This window comes from Larus michahellis, chromosome 8 (assembly GCF_964199755.1).
Source record: "Larus michahellis chromosome 8, bLarMic1.1, whole genome shotgun sequence".
In the NCBI taxonomy this organism is placed as follows: Eukaryota; Metazoa; Chordata; class Aves; order Charadriiformes; family Laridae; genus Larus; species Larus michahellis.
In genome coordinates this window covers 28,301,473-28,324,235 of record NC_133903.1, presented here as the reverse complement: position 1 = coordinate 28,324,235, position 22,763 = coordinate 28,301,473, and the positions used below count along the sequence as shown (strand labels likewise).

General features: G+C 40.0%; 1 protein-coding gene across 1 annotated transcript in view; it reads left to right on the top strand.

Moving 5' to 3' along the window:
• Nucleotides 1-22,495, top strand: part of PLA2G4A (phospholipase A2 group IVA) — an 85,479-nt gene extending 62,984 nt beyond the window's left edge. Inside the window, exons 11-19 of the mRNA XM_074597824.1 lie at nt 721-835; nt 4,373-4,510; nt 4,838-4,930; nt 7,628-7,699; nt 9,696-9,938; nt 15,336-15,520; nt 17,954-18,149; nt 18,357-18,514; nt 19,951-22,495. Coding sequence (XP_074453925.1) covers nt 721-835; nt 4,373-4,510; nt 4,838-4,930; nt 7,628-7,699; nt 9,696-9,938; nt 15,336-15,520; nt 17,954-18,149; nt 18,357-18,514; nt 19,951-20,082 — 1,332 coding nt within the window. The 3' untranslated portion in view covers nt 20,083-22,495. The remainder of the gene's footprint in view (nt 1-720; nt 836-4,372; nt 4,511-4,837; nt 4,931-7,627; nt 7,700-9,695; nt 9,939-15,335; nt 15,521-17,953; nt 18,150-18,356; nt 18,515-19,950) is intronic.
• Nucleotides 22,496-22,763: the final 268 nt, after the last annotated feature.

Here is a 22,763-nt window from a genome sequence, read left to right as displayed (position 1 = left end):
CAGATGTGTTTTATACACTGCCATCTTTCACGGACATACGTTGCCATTAGGTTTTAAACACTCAAAATACTGAAAAACAGTCAACACAGCTTTTGGTAGCTGTGATATACAGGGTAAGTTTCTGACAGTGAAGGGATATTAATGATCCTGTGATGCTGGTTACAAGTCCCTCTTTACTAAGGAGTTAAACACATGCAGATGTTTAGCTTAAATCTGAACCTGACACAATCGGTGAAAACTGGAAATAAGGCTCTTGGTTATTCACAGAAAATGAATTGAAACAGCATTGTTTCAATTCATCAAACATCATAAACAGCATTGAAAAACACTGAAATTGAAAAACATTGCATGATCGTTAGTGGTGATTCTGCCTAAGAGGTTTTTCCTCGTTTTCGTCTTTTACAGAAGCAGGCGGAAAGAACTTGCTTTGTCCAGCAATACTCTTTTCTTTTTGGCCAGTTGTTTTGGATTCTACAACACATGCTTATTTCATCTTCCCGTCATGTCTTCTCCCACTCCTTCCTTCCTGAGCAGTGCAGTTAAAAGGCATTCAGGCAGATTAATTCCTTTTACAAAGTCATCTTTGTTCTGTTTTTCTTGGAAATAACAGAGTTGGTTCATTTTCCTTCTCTTTGAGGACTTCAGGGAATGAGTAGCCTCTCGAATACCAGCAGGCCTTCATAGGATCTGTTTGGACATAACGTCTTTCTTTTCATGCAGAGAATGGACAGCACTTTGAGCAACATGAAAGAGAAAATCAATAATGCGCAGTGTGCTCTCCCACTCTTTACATGTCTTCATGTCAAACCAGATGTCTCAGAGCTTATGTTTGCAGGTATGTTGTCAATCTCTGTATTGAGTCGCTTGTGGAAAGAAGATAAAACACGTGGCTGACAAAAAAAGCCTATTTTTTTAATACTTCTGAGAATAATTTTACCCTGCCTTGGTACATGTATTATTTAAATTATTAGTCTTATGGCAAGGGTTAGGAAAGAATTTGCCATGATACGAAATGTTCTTCGGGTCTTAACAAAATTTGTGTTGTTACGAACTGAGTACAGGGAGATTTTAATTTAAAAAAAGAATAGGAAGTTGTGATGTTGAAGAATTTACCAAACAGGCTCATCATAAGGTCTGTTCTGCTGGGTTTTAAAAGCTGATTGGGAAATGGACGCGTTTGTGTTCAGCAGCTTCTGGGAAACAGACAGTAGAGTCTGATAACAAGAAATTACTCACTAATAAGTGATCACATAATTAGGTAGGTGGATACTTATCCGATTGGTGCAGTATTTGCACCCAGATTACAGGAGAATGGGACGAATTCCTCAGGGCATACCATGGAGCCGAGCCTTTTCTTGGCTTTTCGGATGCGTCTTTTCCTGTCCTTAGAAATACAGACTATTTTAGTTCAAAAGCCTTTTATTTCTTTGTCATTCTTGGCTTTGGAGACTTATTCTTAGACCATTTTGTAACCATTGATTTTTTTTTTTTAACCTGAAATTAAGTTTTAACACCGTAAAAGCCTCTTTAGGTTTCTGTAAAATACTAAGTGGCAGCCAAGTTTTGTTCTCTATGTGTTACAAAATAGTGATTTGGTATCAATTGAAAAGAATATTTCTTATGCCTGAAGTAGCTAAGTACATTGCAGGAGTCAAGACAGAAAGAAAGCTAGTGTTTCATGAACAGCAGAAAGCTGCTTACCAGTAGTGTGTCGAACAGGGAAAGGGAAGCGTCGTACAGGATTATTCCTCTTTCGAAGAAGAGTGAAATTAGAATTGAGCAAACAAATTTACTACCTCTTGTTATTTCTTGCACAGTGTAAAGTACTGTTGGTAACCCACAAGGGCTTTTGCTTTTATTTATTTCAGAGATTTTAATCCCATCTAGTAGCCTTAGTTCAGAGTGGGTCCAATTGTGCTAGATGCTGTGTAAAGAAAAGGATATCTATGTATCTATGTATTGATCAATCAATCTATCTGTCTGCCTATCTGGTTATATCTTAAGACTTCCCCAGGGTTCATCAGGCAGATGTATCCACATATCCTAAAAAGATTAAACTTTGTTTGTAATGGAAAATGAGGGTGTATTGTAGGTTAAATTTTTCATGGGAGAATTGTCTACTTTCCTCCTTAGGGAACGGAAACCTTTTTCTTTGCAAATAAAAGTGTTTTGTTTTTTGATGAGCTTTTGTTGTCTGAGAAATTTCATTTGGATTACTTATTTACCGTTTTAAAAACAATGTCTTTAGTTAATAACGGCCTTCTCTAAGCAAGACCCGAAGCACCTGAAGGCTGATCTAGTCTCTCTAGCTTTACCCGTTGGTCTGAAAAAGGTATTGCCTCTGCCAGTGGATCTTGGGTTTGTTTTTTTGAGGCTACCATCTATATCATTACATAGGATGCTAGATCTTGATTGTTTCTGTTGTAAGCTTTTTTTTAATCTTTTTGGAGCTGAACAGCTATTTTTGATGTGAAGTATACAGTAAGTTTTGAACAGAAATATTTATGCTTTCTTATTTGTTGGATTATAGATGTATGTGAGATCTTTCGTGTTGTTTCAAGTTGAAATGCAGTAATTATCTAAGATAAAATTCCTTCTGGGAGCGATGGTGCAAGATTTCATGCAGCTGCTCCTAGGTTTCGTGCCCCAGGCTCTGCATGTTTTCCTACCGCTGGCATTTCTCACCCAGGTGGCACCAGCCGTACCCAAAAGTGCAGTAATCATTTTAACCAAGCATAATTACAGGATACGTCTGAAATGCAGTGAATGCAACTGAGAGGTTTGACTTTAGTACGTTTTGGATCAAGCCAAAGCCAAGGAACTAACCCAGTTTACTGGGATATAAACACGAAGTGTTTCTCTTGGTATAGAGTTCTTGTCTTTTGAGTCCTACTCATTTAAATGACCACTGTCTCAAGGAGCTTCTGGAATGGCAGAAGCTAATGCTGAAGCCCTTTAATTTTAAGGTAGAAATCTTCTTTCCCTAAGCAGGATATGCAATTTGAGAAATGTTCTTCTTCAGTGCAAATACAAAAATGGATGTGGAATATCACAGATTAAATTAATTCTAATTCTAAATTTAGTTTTGCTGTCAACACGGTTCTGAAATACATATCTGCCCATTCCTGTTTATGTATGTAAAGGGAAATAGCATTAAATTCCTCGATTGGATCTTCAAAGGAATTTCCTTCTGCTCCAATAAATGTAAAGGTTGTGGGTGGTTTATTTGGAAAATAGGCTGTTGTATTTGACTTAGCACAGATAAACATTGCCCCATGAAACAGAACTATCAGCGGTCGTGATGAAATCTTTCCTTTTCAGGATGAGTCGTTCGTCTTACACTTAACTTTTCACCAGAAACACTCAATATCTTCAGGAGCATATGGCAATCCTGTGGGGCGTGGGGAATTTTCAAGGCTGTTCCTTTTGCCTTTCTATTCCCGAATTATTTCTGATTTCTTCACAGCATCAGTCAAATCAATCACTACTAAAAATTTGGAAGGTAAAATAGACGAATGGATGAAATACTAAAAATATAGGGTATTTTTTGTTGTTTGTTGTTCCCTTTTTGAAATGAATTCTCTGGTGTAAGCAACTCCACTGGTATCAAAGAAAATACTTCAAAATCAGCTAAAATCCATTTTCAAAAAAGGCATACAGCATAGAATGTAAATCCCTTTTGAAATTTTCTGTTAAGATCAGAAAATGCATTTGAACATTTTATTCCATATTTTTATTGAGCTCTCTATTCAATCAAATGGCATCTACTTTTAAAAATATGTTTTGCATCATTTAGTATTAATACGTTTCTCAGCTGCCTCTCAGCTTTGCCTTTTCATGTTGGATTTCACTGGAAACCGTAGGTTTTTGTGGAATCCAGGTGCGTCTCCTAGAATCTTTCACAACTTGCGTGATAGTAAAGATTTTTTCTGCCACCTTTGTCACTGCCCTGCGGGTTTTTGGTAGGATCACAGGGAAAGAAAAGAAACTTGGAGCCTTGACCCACGTTGCATTTCATGCGACAGGGAACCGTAGTGAAGCGTGAGCTGAAAACCAGCTGGCATCTTGTTTTTCTCAGCCATGATCGCTACTTTTGTACTTCTGTTTTTACAACCTGATATTTTTTCCCCAAAGTTTGCTGTGATAAGAGAGAATGAGAATAGCTTCTCTGCTGCAGCATTAGACCATCCTTCATTTGAAATCAAAGTTTTGACTTCTGCACAACCAGAGAGATTCCTGGCAGTTAGTTAACTTTCCATTTAACTCAAATTTATTTACTTGCACAGAATTTTCATTCGTTTCTGTATATTCATCCTGTTTCTATTCAGGTCGAGGTCGCTAATTAAGCGCAATTTTGTTTCTTATTTTGCAGACTGGGTGGAATTCAGTCCGTATGAGATTGGCATGGCCAAGTATGGCACTTTTATGTCTCCTGATTTGTTTGGAAGCAAATTTTTTATGGGGACAGTGGTGAAGAAGTATAATGAAAATCCCTTGCATTTCTTGATGGGTGAGTATGTGATGGAAAGAGACTCTAAAGTAAAACTAATTTCAGTAGTTCATGGACAAGAGCTTTTAAATGCAAACAAACAAAGTGTGAGACAAGAAGTAAGAGTTCTCAACTTGTTGGGAAACAGCCATTTGAAAGATTTCAGAGATGTGGATTGGCATTTCCTGATTTTTTTGTTTCTGATACATACATCTGAGCTTATTATTTAGCATGTTCCAAAATCAGAGGTGTGCTCAGAAAGCAAGCAGCTGCTTAAATAGTGCAATATATGGCGTGGTTTTTTTTCTTCTACCGGCCTCCATTCATTATTTACTTTTTCCCTTTCAGGTGTCTGGGGCAGCGCATTTTCTATATTATTTAACAGAGTGCTTGGCGTCTCCAATTCTCAAAATAAAGGTCCCACCATGGAAGAAGAATTAGGTAATAGTAAATAATTCTTCTACTACGAAAATAATTACTAGGCTGATCAGTGCACTCCTGATGTGTGGGAGGGCGGCACTCTGCTGGTGGGCATTTTAAGAATGTGGAATTCAAGTAACTTTAATTGCTGACGTTGCTAGATGCTGATGGGGTCGGGGAAAGAGGGTTAGGAATTTTCTTTCCTTTTTATTTCTGATCAGTATCAGAGGTACTGAAAGTCACGTGCATATATCCACCTATTTTCATGAAGTTAAAAGAATCCAGCTCCCTCTTTTATGTTGTTTCGCTAGTTTTTGGAGATCAGAAGCCGACAAATACTTAATAGCTACTTGTGTAGTCTCTTGACACTGGACTGTATTATTTAAGGGGTTAATAAGGTAAAAGCAAATTTTATCATCTCTGGGTTGTTAGATTGTTGCATTCTAACCACAACTCCCCTGTCAGGATCTCAGCCTTTGCTTACTAATTTAATGATTTCACTTTCACTCCTAATGGAGAAATGGTAGCTTAGTTTGGATAGACTTGGATAGACTTATTGTATTTTATTTGAGAATGCAGCTTTTTGCGCTTTTTTTACTATTCGGAGGACAGCATTACAGGGAAATATATAACCAATAAATAAATTGTACTAGACAGCCACATTTTTCTGAAGAACGTGGAGAGAAAATGCAGATTGAGTTGACTTAAAAAAAAAACCAAAACAATAAAACCCCAAGCCCCTTAGCTGTCTCTGTCTCCTAAGAGCTGGTATTCAGCCTCTCTGATAATGTACTTATTTATGGAGGAAAAGGAGACCTGTGCCTCCAGCTTCATAATTCTGATACACCTCAGGAGTGTTAACACCTACTGATGGAGAATCTTTGTCAATAAATTTGACAGTGGCAAAGCCTGTGTTACCACTTTTTAAGATGTTGAGAGACAGAATGTTTTCTCGCATCCGTGGCTTATTTCACGTATAGTTTAAAAAATGTGCTTTGAAGCCCGATAAGATGGGAAGATACTAGTGTGACTTGAACCCCAATCTATTAAGCAGAGCTGAGGATGTCCCAGTGAAACCTTGGTGCCCCCAAAGGGAATGTCAAAATGCCAGTGGACATCACAAGAGCCAGAGCATGTATAAATCATAGCTAGAAGCAGTAAATAATAAATTTTGCATGGGGGTTGCTTTAAAGAAATGATTTGATGTCCAAAAATTGCATTTCTTGTTTTTCTTAGCTTCCTTTTTTGCTCATTAATTTTTATTTTGACCTACCTGCTGTGTAATCTCTCAAGAATTTGTACATGTTTGTCTTTGGTGTGTGTTTGTCCATTGATGATATTTGAGTAGTGATTGAGGACCCACTGAGTATTAAAAAGTATTTAAGGAAAAATTCATGATGACTAAGTTCTTAAGTGTCTGTGGGGATTTTTACAGTGTTGTAAGTCAGTCTAAGTGGGCATAATGCACAAAAAAGCACAAAGTGGAAATTGCCATTGTTTTGATAACTGCATTTGGTAGAAATTACAGCGTTTGTTGGAAATTACAACCTGAAGCAGGGGTACGTCACCAGAGACCAACGTCTACATCTTCTGTGAGAAAAAGCAGATGTTATTTTATTTTCATTTTTTTATGGAAAAAAATAATCAGTTGTTAATATGTTCAAGTTCATTAGGGAACAACCGTCTTTCAGTTTATTTTAACTGGCTTCAAATTTCAATTAGAGATGATTCCTAGCATACGTTATTTTAGGAAATAAAGGGTTTTAGTTTTCAAAAGTCTTCTCGTGGATACAGCTGCACCACTGGACTTCAGCCTCTGTCTCTAGTCTCTGTAGGTGATAAGCTTATGAGGCTGTTCATAAAACATTGCAAATCTATTGTATTTCAAGAAAAGCTTCCCTCCGTAATTAGTGAAAATAATGTTGTCAGCCTATAATCCATTTGCACGTGAATTCGTCTCCGCTATAGACCTTACCTGAGGAGCGGAATGTGTTGCTTTTTCAGTACTTGTTTTGTCTCCGAAATAATGCCCTGAGATAGTAACGAACAGTGAACCACGACTTCGGGGTTGTTTTGGAAACAAAGCTGTTAACCCTAACAAAATGCAGATTTTTGCCAGAGAACTTCGCTCGTTTCTGTTTTTATTTCTCTCACTGAATGTTATGAGATGAAAACCATTGTCTTTTCTACCTGCGTAACTGCACTGGCCTTTATTTTTCACACACACTCCAGTGAAATTTCATAACTATCTTGGCTTTGGTTTTTCCCCCCCTATTTTTAAGGGTACCCATTCATATAGGTATGAATGAGGTTAAGTGTGCCTCTCTTTAAAAATTAGCTGGTAATTAACAGAAATTGAGATTGTCTTCCTAGTTCATTAGGAGTTATTGAGAGGACAGAAGCTATACGTCTGCATTTTAATCAAGGTGAAGGAAATCTGTCAGATCCGTGGTACGGAGGTGAGTGGTAGGTACCACTTTAGGATTACATTTTGTTTCCCCAGCCCTTTGGCTAATCTGCTTAGTGCAGGAGCTTTTCAAAAAGTGCAGGCTAAAGCCAATATATTCCCATCAGATTCGCAACATATCGATGTCCACAGCAGATCACATCTCTTCAGCTGTATCTCCTATTACAAAAACTCAAATTGTTTTGAAATTCTTAGCTGTTCTGGTAATTAAACCCTAGCGGTTTAAAGTCATTTTATATTTCTTTCAACAGAAAATATTAGGCTAAAGCACCTTGTAAGCAATGACAGTTCAGACAGTGAAGATGAATCACAGCAACCAAAAGGTAAGGAAATCCTCACATTTTACTTCACAGTTTATGTTTTTCACCAGCTTTTGCATAGCATGGTCAAGTTCGTGGATGGTGGTAATTAGCCATAGCTGGTTTTCCTTAGTCTGAACAATAGTCTCGTATCTGAGTGTTCTGTTGTTATTTACACCAATGATAAACCTTAATTGCCTGTAAGGATCTTAAAGGAGCCTGGGGCTCAGCAAAAGAAAAGTTCAGCAAGAGACCTCAGGAGGGCCTTTGGCTTGACTTCATGCCTCCTGCTCAAGCTGATATCAAGTGAGTCTCTCACAGATCTTCAGTCTTGGCACCAGCCCAGCAGGGCTTCACAGAGGCTGCAGTTTGACCTGCCTCCAGATACTGGACTTGCTGAGCCTCATCTCCAGAAGTCTCTTCCTAACAAGCTCCTGAGCTCAGAGGCATGTTATGATTGTTACCGGCCCAGCAAACTAACACCATCCATTGTTTTTAAGGGTTCCTTGATGAAGTATTAGTTTGTGTTTCCAGTACTCATGGATGTCTTCTAGCACCTTTACCAATGACATCTGATACAGGAGATTCCTAGTGCTGGGCACAGTGTTTTAAACAATGCCCAAATCCACTTTCCCAGAAGGGGCACAGCTACGAGGGGGACACTGTGGGGAAGAACAGATCCTGTTGAAGATTATCCCTAGGTGCCTAAACCACCTGGGGATTTCTGTGATTTTAGTCTCTGTCTCACCCCAATAATGCTTTCTGTATTTGATGATACTCTTGGGGACAGCAGTGACTTTCACCTGAAGAAATCGATTATGTTTTTAACAACTAAAGCAAAGGTGGGAACACGGCTTTTTGTAACATTAGGATCTACAGGAAGAAGAGAAAATCGTGTGCGATGAGACAGTGAATTATGTCATGAGCTCAGTTAAATGATGGCTTCTTCAGTTCCCCTTATGTGTAAAATAATAGGGTGAGGGTGATACTGCATTTTGTGTTTATTTGTGGATTTCCTGTTAAAGCACTTTAGCCGGCACAAAACACTACATTTCTCTCATAGTTTGTAGACGTAGTGGTCTGTGGGTCAACCTACAGATCTGTGATTTGTAAACACTTTGTAATCCCTCCGCTTCTATAGAATGTTATTGCACAGATGTTGGACCTCTAAACTGTGGTGTTTGATGCTTGTTTTTCTCTCTACTATCAAAATCAGCTCCTTTAAAGCCTGGATTAGAGGGGCACATTTCAGTGCTGCACTTAAAGTATCAAGCCTGAGCCTGAAGTATGTCCTTATACAAAACACCTCAAAAAGTCAAAGTTTTGACAATACAAGTGCAAGGTTATGCCAGTTCAAGTCATTTTTTCTGTGACGTCTAGCTGTAGACATCTAAGTCTGGATGTTTCATTTTACTTTTAAGTTAATTAAAACCAGATATTGATTATAGTCTACAGTTTACTGAAAGGATATTTTTAGATATTTTAGAGTTCCCACCCCCTAGCATTCTCTTTTATGCAGACTGACTTTGCCTTCTTAAGGAATCTGGGTTTCTAGAAGTCAGCAAAGGATGGAGAAGGGTACGCGTCCAGGTGAATTCAAGTCTACATAAAGTATGGATCTTGGTGACTCAGGTCTGACACCTGAGGCCAGGAGAGTTTGCATTTTGGGTGCTAGCGCAGATAAAGCCATACTGTTGTTTCCCTTGCCATCCAAGCTAATTAAGTCTGTATCAGGTCATCTAACACGTTCTCAGTCTATTTTCCTAATGGACGCATCCACGCTACTACACTGCAGATGAGAAGTTTCACTGGCCTGTGCAGTTAAGAGGACGGTTTCTCTCCATTCCTCTGAAATTATTACAGCAAAGCTCCTTCATTCAGTCCACGGCTCCTTGAAAGAAGGCGGTGACCAGTTCCTTTTATTTTAATAGGGCTTTTATTTCAGTAGACCCAGAAATCTTGGGTTTATACTTCATATGTTAACTGTCTCACCACTGATGATTTTCATTTTCCTCTACAGGCACTGAAAATGCTGAGGCACATCAAGAATATCAGAACAGCAGCCAAGAAAGCTGGGTGCAGAGAATGTTGATGGCCTTGGTTGGTGATAGCGCCCTTTTCAACACAAGGGAAGGGCGCGCTGGGAAGGTCCACAACTTCATGCTGGGATTGAACCTCAACAGCTGTTACCCGCTCTCTCCTCTGGCAGACCTTCTCACTCAGGAGTCTGTGGAGGAAGATGAACTAGATGCAGCTGTTGCAGGTTAGTTCGCAGAAAGCCTCTGTTGCTGCCTGTTCATTAGTAAAAACCAGAAACAGCGAGTTCTCAGGGTGGTAACATCAAACTCTGAGGCTTACAACAGCACACACCTGCAGGCAGGAGAATGTCATGAGCCTTGGTCAGCAGCAGAGGTTATGAGGTCACTGGGTGTCACAGAGGGCACCACACAGTGACTTCTGTCTGCCTTCCTGTGTCCCCTCCAGAGTGTGCAGAACTGTTAGTACTGCAGAACTGTTAGTACCTTTTGGAGGCAAAGTGTCTCTTTGTTTGGAAGGAATTGCTGGCAGAGGTGACCAGGCTGCTTTTGTGTATGGTGCCCTTCATTAAGGCCACTTTCATAGAATTGCCTGGGTTGGAAGGGACCTTTCGGATCATCGAGTCCAGCCATCAACCCAACACTGACAAAAACCACCACTAAACCATGTCCCTCAGCACTATGTCTGCCCGGCTTTTAAATACCTCCAGGGAAGGTGCTCAACCACTTCCCTGGGCAGCCTGTTCCAATGCTTAATAACCCTTTCAGTGTAAAAATTTTTCCTAATATCCAATCTAAACCTCCCCTGGTGCAACTTGAGGCATCTCTTACTCTCTTGGACTTCTCCCAAGGGTTATCTTGTGTTGTTCCCTTTCTCTTATTGCTGCTGAGCCTTTTGATGGAAATAAAAGGGCTTCCCTGTTCCAAAAAACTTGTAGCTCTTCTGCTGTCTTTGACTTCCTCTGAAAACCCTGTGGAGGCAGCACGCTTTACTTGCAGGTTCTCGCTTTCCTGACACAGTGTTCTTCCCAGCGCGACCCATCTAGCCGGTGCATTCACATTTGAGCTGTGACTGATGCATAGATGCATCCACACGTCACGTTGGCAGAAGCAGGAAGCAGGAATGCGGACGGAAGATTAGAATTTCAGAAAAATACTAATTTGCAAAAGAAGTTCAGTGTTTTGCCCCACTCCGTGAAGGATATCAGAGTATTATGAATCACATTCAATTAGTATTTTGAAGATTTGCTATAGACAAGTGTTCATTACAACCTTCTTAATGAGAGCCAGTGAATTTCTTAGTATTCTTCCGGCACTGGTGCTTTTCTTTAATTCCTCAATAGGCAACAGAGCACTGAGTTAGGGATGTGAGCTTCCCTCTGGAAAAGTTACGTTGCGGTGAAGATGCACACTTGGTGGAGCCTCCACGTACAGCTTCTGTGATACAGACTGTAATGCTTTTGGATTATTATGGATTATTACTGACATCCATCAAGCCGAGGAACTGGAAATCTCTGAAAGTGGTGTTTCTTCCATGTTCTTGTGTAGTGGCCCAGCTCTGCCAACCATCCCTCGTCATAATAGCGGTCACTTCAGCCCGTAGGTTCTATTCCGAGGCCAGAGATTGTCCTGGCTGGGCATTATGCAATAGTAAATACCAGATGTCGTTTAAAAGCTTAAGTAGCAGACATGCTCTAATGTGTATTTCTTGTTGTAACAAATCCCTTTCAGTGGTTGTATAGTAATTTCCATCTGTACTCCACTTTCTAAATATTTTTATCATCTCAGAGGTGTTTACAACTGGGTAATCTTAATATTTATAGTAGCTGGAAAAGAGGCAGGAAAGCGAGTAGTAAATGTATGGTTGGAAAAAATGAGAGTTGATGGGAATTTTGCATAATTAAGATGTGGATAATCTTCAGAATCAACTATCAACTTCCTGGATTTTAATTTCAATTGAACTAAAACGCTAGTTTGACAGAATGAGCCTCCGCCTCTGAGACAATTACTTTTGAGTGCCTGAAATTTTTGTCTAAAACATCTGGTAAAAGTTTGACGTAACTGTGATTTTTTTTTTTTTTTTTTAGTGTTAGCTGAAGCCCACACTCATAAACCTGAACTGACAACTCAAATCTAACAGCTGTGAGGTAGTCGCAATACTATGGTCAAGAATAGTGAAAAACACCTTGAAATTTCTGTAGTTAATATAAAATTTAATCATTCAGTATGATTAAATTAAATTTTAGTGCTGTGAATTTTGCTAGTACGTGTAAGAGCCTAGAAGCCCCAAGGAGCTGACAGAAAGGAAACTTTGGTGTAAATTTTGAATATTGTATATTGCCAAGGCACTGGGTGTATTTATGCTTTGCATATTTATTCCTACCACTAGCAGTTTACCAGTCAGCTTGAGTACAGAGAGAGCTCTGAACCGCTTTAGGACTTACTTCCTCTTTATTAACAGATGCTCCAAAGGAGAAATGAGTGAATTGAAAAGGATATAAATAATACTCTGCATCTCCAGTTGTCTCAGACCTTCTGTAGACCCTCTGAGTTGCCCCAAGAGGATGAGCTGTGGCAGACCTAAGCTGATGTTACAGTCACTACTGAGGGCTGAATTTTCGGTCTGCAGTGCACACGGCAGAGATCCCAGCTTCTGAGCTGAGAGTAAAATGCTTCGCTTTGCTATGGATTCTATTTATGTGGAGCAGTTTCTTGATTGATCTCAAATACGCTTTAAAACTTTACAGCCCTTGAATGATTCCATTGCGAACTCAGAGTCGTTCTGTTGCCGTGCCTTGATATTACAACACACCGAGATCACTTCAGAAAGTGCCAAGTGAATAACAATAGGGAAAAAATAACTCATAATCTCGGCTTCCTTATTTAAGTATTTATGGAAACTCTGTTATAGTGGACGCACGTCAGTGGCAAATGGCCTTTTCATCTACCATACTTCATTGAAGCTGCCAACTGTGACAAAGTTTGGTCTCTAGAACATGCTCTCTTTTTTATTTCCAGCCAATTCTTACTATCCGTTTGTGTATCCACCTACTGCAAATCAGATACGTATGCTGTGCTGGTTTCACATGGAGCTGTACTCATAGCCGTCTTGGGCTTCTCCCACTTTGCTGTTTGATGGACTGAAAGCATCTCGTAATATGGATCTAGATTTCATCAAAGCTACCCACATGGACTGAAAATTGATGTCCCAAGGCTCTCGGAGCATAAATACTCCATTCAGCCTTCATGCGATTTAATGAATGATGATGGATTGACTCACCAGGGCCGCTAGAGTATATAGAACAATTGTCCTGGATTTGTGTGTTGTGACATAGAAAAAGAACAAAGGTTTCTCACCCAGTGCAGGCTATAGGTGAGGCTGTGCTTCTAGCATCAGGGATGCTTATGGTACATCCACCATCTCCCAGGAGCAATTGTGGGCTCCCCTGGGGTGTCCTGACCCACAGTTGTCTCCCTGCTGCCTTGTCTCGCTGGGGCCTTGTGTGCTGTTCCTGGCCTCTGCCTCCACACCCTGCCTAAACCAAATCAAATGGCAGTCCGAGCCTGCTCTTAAAGTCATGTCATTAAAGTAATGCTGCATTATTTTCATTGCTTTTTGAATTCTGACCCCATAGCATGGACATAAGTTACACTTTGCAATTTGTCTTCGCAGGTCAAAGATTAGAAATGTACTTCTAAAATGAATCATAATAAAAAGAAATACCTTTAAGGTGAATTTCTCCTGTAATCCCAGAAGACCACAACTAATGAAACCAATCTAATGTGGTCATTATAAATTTATTGATGGCATTATGATGTTTTATTATTTAAAAGACCATAAAATTGTTATGATAAATTACATGATAGAGTCATAGGTTCTTCAGCCTTTTTCGTTGGAGGTTTGTCTATGTAGTAACGCTCCCATCAAAAACATTATTATGGGTGGTAGAAGTCTTGTTTCAAGGATCCCTGTGACTTTCAAATGAAAATTTTGTAAAATAAGATAATACAAAGCTTGAACAAAAAACATTTCTGCGATTTTGAGAAATTCTATTGAGAACAAGGGTTAAATTATGTTTGAAATGTTTTCTTTAAAAAGGAAGGGGAAGACAAGGCTGGTTTACGTGTGCTAGAAGGATCTGCGGTAATTGTATTTTTTTACCAGTGTTTTTCTAGTTACGATGAATTTGATAAACACTAATATATTTTCATTGATTTGTGATAATTCATTGTTATGAAATATATCTGGTTCTAATATAACTCTATAAACACACATAGCCCTTTAGCAATAGGCAATGATTTGAAAACGTTTCCTCCCTAGAAAACAAGGTGAATATTAGGAAACTGGTGCCTCATTACTTAGCAAAGTGCCTCTAATAAATAACAGAAATAAAAAGTCAGAATATCTGTTCCGAGATTTTTCTTGCTCCTCATAACAATAATTTTTTTTTCTCATGGATCCTGAAATGATAGGAACTAGAGTTTGAATTATTTTGATGGATTATCCTCATATTAAAATATCTTTTTTCAGATTACTTCCATTGCCAATATGTAAGTCTAGGAAATTTAATTATACAGGAAATAATTATATTACTCTATTTAGCATTCCTTAGATTACACTGCCGTCTACAGATAGGAGCATTAATTTTTAGTCAAAAGGCAGAAACGTGCATTTTTAAGATCTAGAGCAAGAAAAGACTGTCAGGAGAACAGTTTGAGTACTGCAGGGATCATTTAGCAGCATCCCGAGACTTGGACAGATGCAAAAACACTTAAGAAAAATTGCTTGTTTCTTCCTGAACTGCACCCAGGGAATATTGGAGTTAAAGGGAAAACATCATCTCGTTCAGCTCTCAGTTTGGGCATTAGATATAGGGGACTATTTCATACTGTACCATGACGGTAGTAGCGGCAAGTGGCTCACATGTAATTCTGATTAAATTTCAGAATGGATATGGGTTACCATTTCTTTTTGTTCCCAGTGTAGTAGTGAGTAGGAGGTGATGAGACTTGGTGTAGGTTGAAAAGGAAGTGATTTGTCTTGGTAGTCCTAACTCTAATGACCAGAAACAGACCAGCATCACACAAGAGGGGAGACACATTAAGGCTTTTTAGGCAAATTTGAGTTATTTGGAGAAGAGGAGCTGGGAAGCACAGGGGGTTTGGGAGGGAATCTGGGGGCAGGTGTTTGGGCAGGGATTGTAGAACACTGAGGGGATGGACATTAGGACTCTGGCTCTTAACGTCCCACAAACGCTTCCCTTTCTGTATGGGTTGTTCGGGCTGAAGGGGTGAAGCTGGGAAGGGTGGGGTCAAAGCTGGGCATTTGTCCCCTCCCGTTTTGCCTCAAGCCACCTCTGCTTCTGCCCTGGGACAGAGTGTTGGTGTACTTCACCTACTGAGGTCCCTGCCAGGTCTGGTTTCTTTCCCTGCATTCTCCAGTTGTTAAGACAAGAGTTAAGGTCACACAGGAGTTCATGTTATGCTTAGCTGGGATACTGTAAATTTTGAATTCTGGGGAATCTTCAGTACTTGGGGAAACCCTTGAAAGCCCATCACAATTTCAGTTCTTAACTGGTGTGTTCGGGTTCTGTTTTTGTTTTGTTTTCATTTGTTCTGCGCAGATCCTGATGAGTTTGAGAGGATATATGAGCCACTAGACGTGAAGAGCAAAAAGATTCACATAGTGGACAGTGGGCTTACGTTTAACCTGCCATACCCGCTTATCTTAAGACCTCAAAGAGGTGTTGATCTCATCATCTCTTTTGATTTTTCAGCGAGGCCAAGTGATTCCAGTCCTCCTTTCAAAGTAAGTAAGATCGGACGTTCCTTTCTTTGTGTTAGTAAGTTTGACTCAGTTCTATTCCTCCAGTGGGGTTGGTTGCACATTTCATGGTTCCAGAAGGCCTTAGTGCTATTGTATTGACAACGTCGGAGAAATTTGTTTCCACGTCAAGGCAGAACATTGCACTCTGCCTCAGTTCCTGTTTGCATGACTCACATGAGACAACTGGCACAAAGAAGGCTAATTAATATAATCCATTTGTAGTAGTAGCTCTTTTGTTTTTATGGAAGTCTTGCCTTCACACTGAATTGCAGAACCTTTATTTTATGTCAGTATTAAAGAATTTAGCCATTTCCTATGGTGCTGGCGCTCTAGCTCTGTACGGCTATTCTCTGCGACACTATGATGTAAATGAATGGTTTTCTGTCATCATCATGCAAAAAAATGTGTCTCAGTCACTCTGGTATTGCGAAATATGTAACATTTTGGAAGTGGCGCTAACTGTTCCTTTACATCTCACCAGGATAATCCCAGTACTGCTTTTTTAAGGATTCCTAAATCCATTCAGGCCAGAGCAAAACAACACCAAAAAAATCCAGATTAAATGCCATGGCTGTTTTCTGTAGCAGGTGTGGAAAGCAGAGCTTTCAGTCTGTACCGCCCACGCATCCAGACAGCTCCAAAAGGCTTAATGTTGGATCGTTTTGGTAGCTGACACAGAAAAAGCAGCAGTTATGAGACTACTGTGAGGTACTCAAAAAAGAAGCGATAAATATTTGAAACCCAAGCGGATTTTTAAAAATTATTTTGAAGGATCTCAAGAGAACCTGCCTGTTTGAGAAACAACTGGCATTCTTTGGTGCTTTACAGACAAATTTCAATTAAAGCAAACAAAGTATGTTTTTTCTTTCCTCTTGCTATCAAGGGACAAAATCCCCCAAACAACACTAGAAAATAACAGCAGTAGCAAAATGGACTTTAAATCAGTGTTGTCAAATGCAAAGAAAAGCGAGCTTCAGGAGAATAAAAAGGAGTAACTCCTGTAATCTCTAGTTCTGTTGGGGACTACTCAGAAGAATCGAGCACTGAGATGGCTCTTACTCGTGCTGAAATCCTTCATTTTTCCTTAATAGACTGAATCCCACGGTCTGTTTCTTCCTTTAATTTTCAATTTGTTTAAGAATTTGTCTCCTTTTTTGTCGTGAAGGAGGATTTTCCCCATCAGCTAAATTTACTGACACAGCACCGTCATCTCCTCTGAAACATCCCCTTCTTCCTCCCTGTGATGATGTTCTGCACATGGAGTCTGTGCGAAAGGCTGTCTCGCCTCTGTTGGCCTTTGCATTGAGCTTTCTGTCTCCATCAGCTGCAATTTTTGGGCCCATTTTGGGGAACATAAGATGGAGAGATTGACTGGAAGTCAGGTCGCGTCCTGAAGGTTTTTCTGTAAACTCTTGATTTCAAAAAGGCAAGAAAAACTGTTGGGAAAATTAAACGGTGCCTTAGGTTTTCATGGAGCCACCATTGAAGGGAAAGGTTCCTTATTTCTGAAGCACAAATACGTGTGTAATAAGAAGAGTGACGTGCCTCCAGCTAATACCCAGGTGTAGTGCCCAGCAGCGGCTGCGTGCTTGTGGGCTGAAGGACAGGAACCAGTTTTGTATACTGGCGGTGCAATCCCATGGGTTCTGCGTGCACCACAAAGAGCAAATGTGGGTTCAAGAGCTGGCCTGTACGCATGGTAGCACTCTAATATACTTTTACTACTCCAACAGCCAGGGAAATCAGCCAGCTGAAGTCAGTGACTCTGCTCTTGTTTTATCCTTTTACACCCACTATCTTTTAATCTCTTGCGTATCCAAAACAGTTGCCCTGAGAAGGGTCCTATTTCATTCAAAACCAAGATTAAAGATGTTGACCTTCCCTCTCCTCCCTCTCACACACCCTCATTACACGCTTTTGAGTCATTATTTACAAATTATTTTGTTTACTGAGTTGTCACAAGGAAAAAAAAGGCTGTTTTCCAGACTGACTTCTTTACTTAGCATGCTTTCAAATGCTGTTCGGTGCTGTGATGTGACTCGGAACATAACAACGTGTGGACTGGTGTTTATTAACTCTCCTTGGTTTCCATAGCACCAATACTCCGTTTGCAAGTAGAATTACGAATTTTTTTTTCTAGCTGTCAGCTCTGTAAATTCACCCAGAGATTTGTGTGACAGACCAGCTCTTTCCTTCCTGTGAATCATCGCAGGTGGTGAAGGTCGACAGGCAGAATTAGGCACTTGGTTGGCCATACTGGCTTGTCTGGGCAAAGACTGGCTTGACCAGTGCCCCTGTAAAGAACACCAGTTGATAAAACTGCTTCTAGTAACCAATTTGGCCTGTGTCTCTCTACATAAAACCTCACTTTGCAGTGGATGCTGATATGCAGCTGCGTCTTTGTGATCTTTTCAGGAGATTTTACTTGCTGAAAAATGGGCCAAAATGAACAAGCTGCCTTTCCCAAAAATAGACCCGAACGTGTTTGATCGAGAGGGCATGAAGGAGTGCTATGTTTTCAAACCAAAGGATACCTCTTCGGAGAAAGACTGTCCAACTATAATCCATTTTGTTTTGGCGAACATCAACTTCCGCAAGTACAAAGCTCCAGGTGAGCACACATTTGCTGATGCTAAATCTCGCTGTTCCTTTGAAGCTTTATAATGACGTGGTGATTATACACTGGAAATGTTTTGTCTCTGAAATAACTCTTTTAAAGTCTATCTGTAGTAGTTTGGTATTTCAAAAGAGCCATTAAGAAATAAGATGGCGAGTCCTCAGACCTAGCATTCACATTGGATTTTTGCTCTGTATGCAGGCGTTCCAAGAGAAACACAGGAAGAGAAGGATTTTGCAGACTTTGACATTTTTGATGATCCAAATACGCCATTCTCTACCTTCAACTTCCAGTATCCCAATGAGGCTTTCAAAAGGCTTCACGATCTCATGGAGTTCAATACCCTCAATAACATAGACGTATGTATGCCAGTGTGGAAGGGGATTAAAGGGTCTCGATTCTTAAATGGGAAAGTAGGTGATGCCAATAAAGCTGTAAATCTGCCATACAGAAGGGACAGAGGTTTCCTTCAGTGTTTGCCTGATTGTTATGACACACAAAGTGCTTCCTGCATTTAGCTGTGCCCCTTACTGTTCTCAGAGTTGAGGCTGGATCAAAGCCCGTTATAGCTAGTAGAAAAAAACCTGCTTGATTTTAATGAGGGCTGGAGTCTACCTGAGGTAGGTTCTTCACGAGCTCGTGTAGAAGTGTGCGCAAGCTGTGGCATCTTGCATCCTTTCAGCACGGGAAGGAAAGAAGAGTCCAGTCACTGTAGGGTAACACAGCGGCTGGAGTGACCTGAAGAGAATTGGATGAGATACACAGTGAGAATTAAAAGAGAATTCGGTCTTTTCACTTGAGTTCTGTTTCTGAAGTACTGAAAGATCAGTGTTATAGGAAGTATGACCATATCTGATCCTCTGTCAGTAATAAACCACTAAGCAAATACGCTTCTGAAAAGGCCAGAGGTTCTTTCTGGTGGGGAAAAAGTCTAAACAGAATTTCTGGGGCTTAGAAGATGGATGTGATATTGTGGCCATCTTCCAAATGGAGCAAGTATTGGAGTGTAGGCTGTGTGTTTTTCATAATGCTTGAGCTGGTGCTTCTTGGGATCCATTGCAGTTCATATCCTTTTCTAATTTGGTTCCTGGGTTGTTTTTGCCATTTTACCATCGAAAGCAAAGATGACTGTTTTGGATGGAAACATTACGTTCAGGATTTTATGTTCAGTTCTTTATGTATGAGGATTTTCTAACTGGAAGAAAAGGAAATTGGAAGTTTCTGTAAAGATCTCTGGAAGTTTCTTTATCAACTTGCTCAGTAATAATTCTTTTTAATGATGCTAGGTATAATGTGACACCATGATCCCAGCATCTGTAGAGTGACTTGCCATATTCACAAGTGTAAATGATCATCCCAGATAAAGAAATGACAGTTTTTCTCTATATAGTAAAGAAATCTTGTTGCTTCAGGACAAAGGAAGCAAAAATAAAGGTTTAATCTTTCTCAAGATAATAATAATTTCCTGTAACCTTAAGTATGGATTTTCTCAATGTTTTGATTTACCCTTCAGAACTTCACTGGGACTTGGTTTAAATGGTGTACGTTCCCATGTGACTATTTTGGTGTTGGTAGTATCCCGTTATATCTTTATTAACTACATTAAAATCAGTGTTTTATTCAATTGAGAAATAGTATTGATAATAATACTCAGCAACCACTTTGCTCACTGATGGAGCAACATTAAAAGTAGGAACAAGAGTTATTAACATCTGAAGGGTTTTTTTCTACCAGTTAATAATTCATTAAAATGTTAGTTATCTCCCCAAATGACACGTTGTTCACTGTTTTCCAGGTGATCAAGCAAGCTATGATGGAGAGCATCGAGTACAGAAAAGAGAATCCATCTCGCTGCTCTGTGTCCCTCAGCAGTGTTGAAGCGAGGAGATTCTTTAATAAGAACAATCTGAACAACAACCATACGTGAAGGCGGTCTTGTAGGTCCCACTCCTTCAAGAAACTGGTTCTCTTTTTATAACTGGAGTCAAAAAGACATTATCAGAGCATCACTGCTCCTGAACAGGACTGTGCAAAACTCCTGAAAACATTTTCTTGTGAATTTTCAAGTTTCAATACAATTTTGTACTACTATTTTTTTTAAACCAAAAACGTTGGAAACATTTCGGTATGCTGATATCCTTATTTTAAAAACTATGGAATTAGTTTATTTTAACTATGGTCAGTGGGTTCAGTGTGTGGGTTTTTTTCCCCCTTATAAAATTGTAAACACTGGTTTCTTGTACGGGGGCGATTGTCTGAGTTTTTAACTGACAGGAAACTGGGCATATCTCGAAACGTAAGATGGAATTAGAAGCACGATAGAACGGAACTTTAGTAACGGAGACAATGTAATACCTGGGCTTGGGCCCCAGTTACACTCTGCTTTGTGTCTGTGCGAAGATTTCCTCAGACTTTGGTTTGAAAAGTCCATAACTGCTGACTCCTGCTGGGCACCCGCAGCTCCCAGTTTATTAACTCACTTGGCTGCTTACTAGCTCTGCTGAGGTTGGTCTCTCACACCGGCAGGGGTTTTGCTCACTAATGACTGCTGATACATTGGCCTTACCAAAGCTCCCTCATCGGGCTGTGTTTCACATTTTGCTTTTCTGGCACAAGTGGAGTCTCTCAAACAGCAAACAGATATGAAAGAAAGGGGGTTTATATGTCTTTGATGTTCTGAGTAGGATCCTCAGCAGGTTATTAATGCTAGAAGAGCTTTTATAACTGATGTCAAGAAGGATTTGCTTTTGAATCTCTTAATCTCAAATATTTTCACAAAAATTGAAGTCTGCTTTACCACTGTTTAAGAATGTGCTTACCCACTTGGCAAAAAAATCTTAACCTTTTACATTTTCTTTTTCTCTTTTCGTCCCCAAAATGACATTGCTTGAATTCTTGAGCTAGTAGCACCTGTGTGTTAAATTATTATTAGTTCATGTATTTCTGACCAAAACATCTATAGAGAAATTAAAAGGGATTTTGCGTTTGATCATGATTAAAGGCATCGTGTTTCGGCAAAGGGACAGACGCAATGTTTACTGGGGATGGGTGAAACGTTCCTGGTTAAGAACATAAAGTAGTTAATGGGCTGTTCTTAAAAATATATTTTTAGTACATTGAATAATGAAAGATTGTGCATAGACGTAGATCATTTTGGTACCATCTCAACACGTGTTGAGATAACTGCAAATGCACAGAAAAATGCAGTCGCACCTCCCAAAACTGCCGACCTCCTTGGACATAAGCAATGGGCGAGTGTGTGATGTGGGAAAGAGCCGAAGGAGATGAGGGGGTCACTGGTGGCCTCCCACTGCGTGCCTCATCTAGGAGTGAAATGGTTTTGGGGCGCTTGGCTGGTGGGTTTCATTGTTTTAAAGTTCATGGGATTAGCTCTCAGCAAATGGACGTGGCAGCCCTGGCAGTCGGTCCTCAGCGGCTCTCCTCTGGAGTTTGACGAACATGGCAGGGGCTCGGTAGTTTAGTTGAGGGGGAGCTGCTGTCTCCGAGAGGTGACACAAAAGGACATAAACTGGTGTTTGCAGAGGTGGGAGCAGGAAAAGCTCATCCCAGCTGCCTCCCAGGTTGCCCAGGGAAGCAGCTGAGGCACCACCCCTGGAGGTATTTAAAAGGTGGGCAGGCGTGGTGCTGAGGGACATGGGGTAGCGATGGTTTTGTCAGTGACAGATTGGACTGGATGATCTGAAAGGCCCTTCCAACCTAAACCGTTCTGTGGGATGCCACCACCAGAGACCAGAGTCCCAGGGAATGCCACCAGCTCCTGCATACACTGTTCCCAGCACAACTAGCTCTTGTCTGAGAGTTTTCTGACAATTTTTCCAACAACCGCTCGTCGGTCAGGGTTTGTGGCTAATTCAGTGGCTGTTCCTTTTGTTGTGAATTATTGAGCCGCTTTTCATTGCTGAAATCTGTAAGGCCGTAGGAAGGGGAGTAATTATAATGCATTTCTTTTAGCAGTCACTGCATCACCCCTCCTTAAATCCACATGCAATGCTATGCGATTAACAATATTTTCTGTATTGATTAATAGGTTTTATTTCTGTTTGAGTTAGTGCACGTTTAAAATCAAGCGAGAAAATAAAAGTAACTTATCTTAGTGCTGCATAATTTAAACATAATCAATGAACTTTGGGATACAGGAAGAAACTGGTACAGTTATTGTAATATTTTTCTTTTAAATGTTTTTTTCCTTTTGTTAATATTTTTAATTTTTATTTTATAATATGTACCTACTCTTATGAAGTGTTTTATCATGCTTTATATGGTTTATATTATCACAGTGTTATCGGACAATAAAAAATAAAACTTAACTATATTTGGCACTTGCTGTTTTCCGACAGTTTCTTTGGACTGGTGATGTGACATTTTCCTGTTCATTGCAGAGGCAGCTTAGGGGCCTGTGGAACCATCTGGGGCAGCTCACAAGCAGGAAATCCAAGGTTTTGCTTTTTAGTCTTTTTATTTTAGGTGTTAGAACTACACCTTTTTCTGAGAAGGTCCATGTGTGTGGGGACAGCACGTGCAGCCATTACTTTTTTTTTTTATTCCTTATTATTTGGTCTCGGCACTCTGCTGGATACTTTGTGCTGT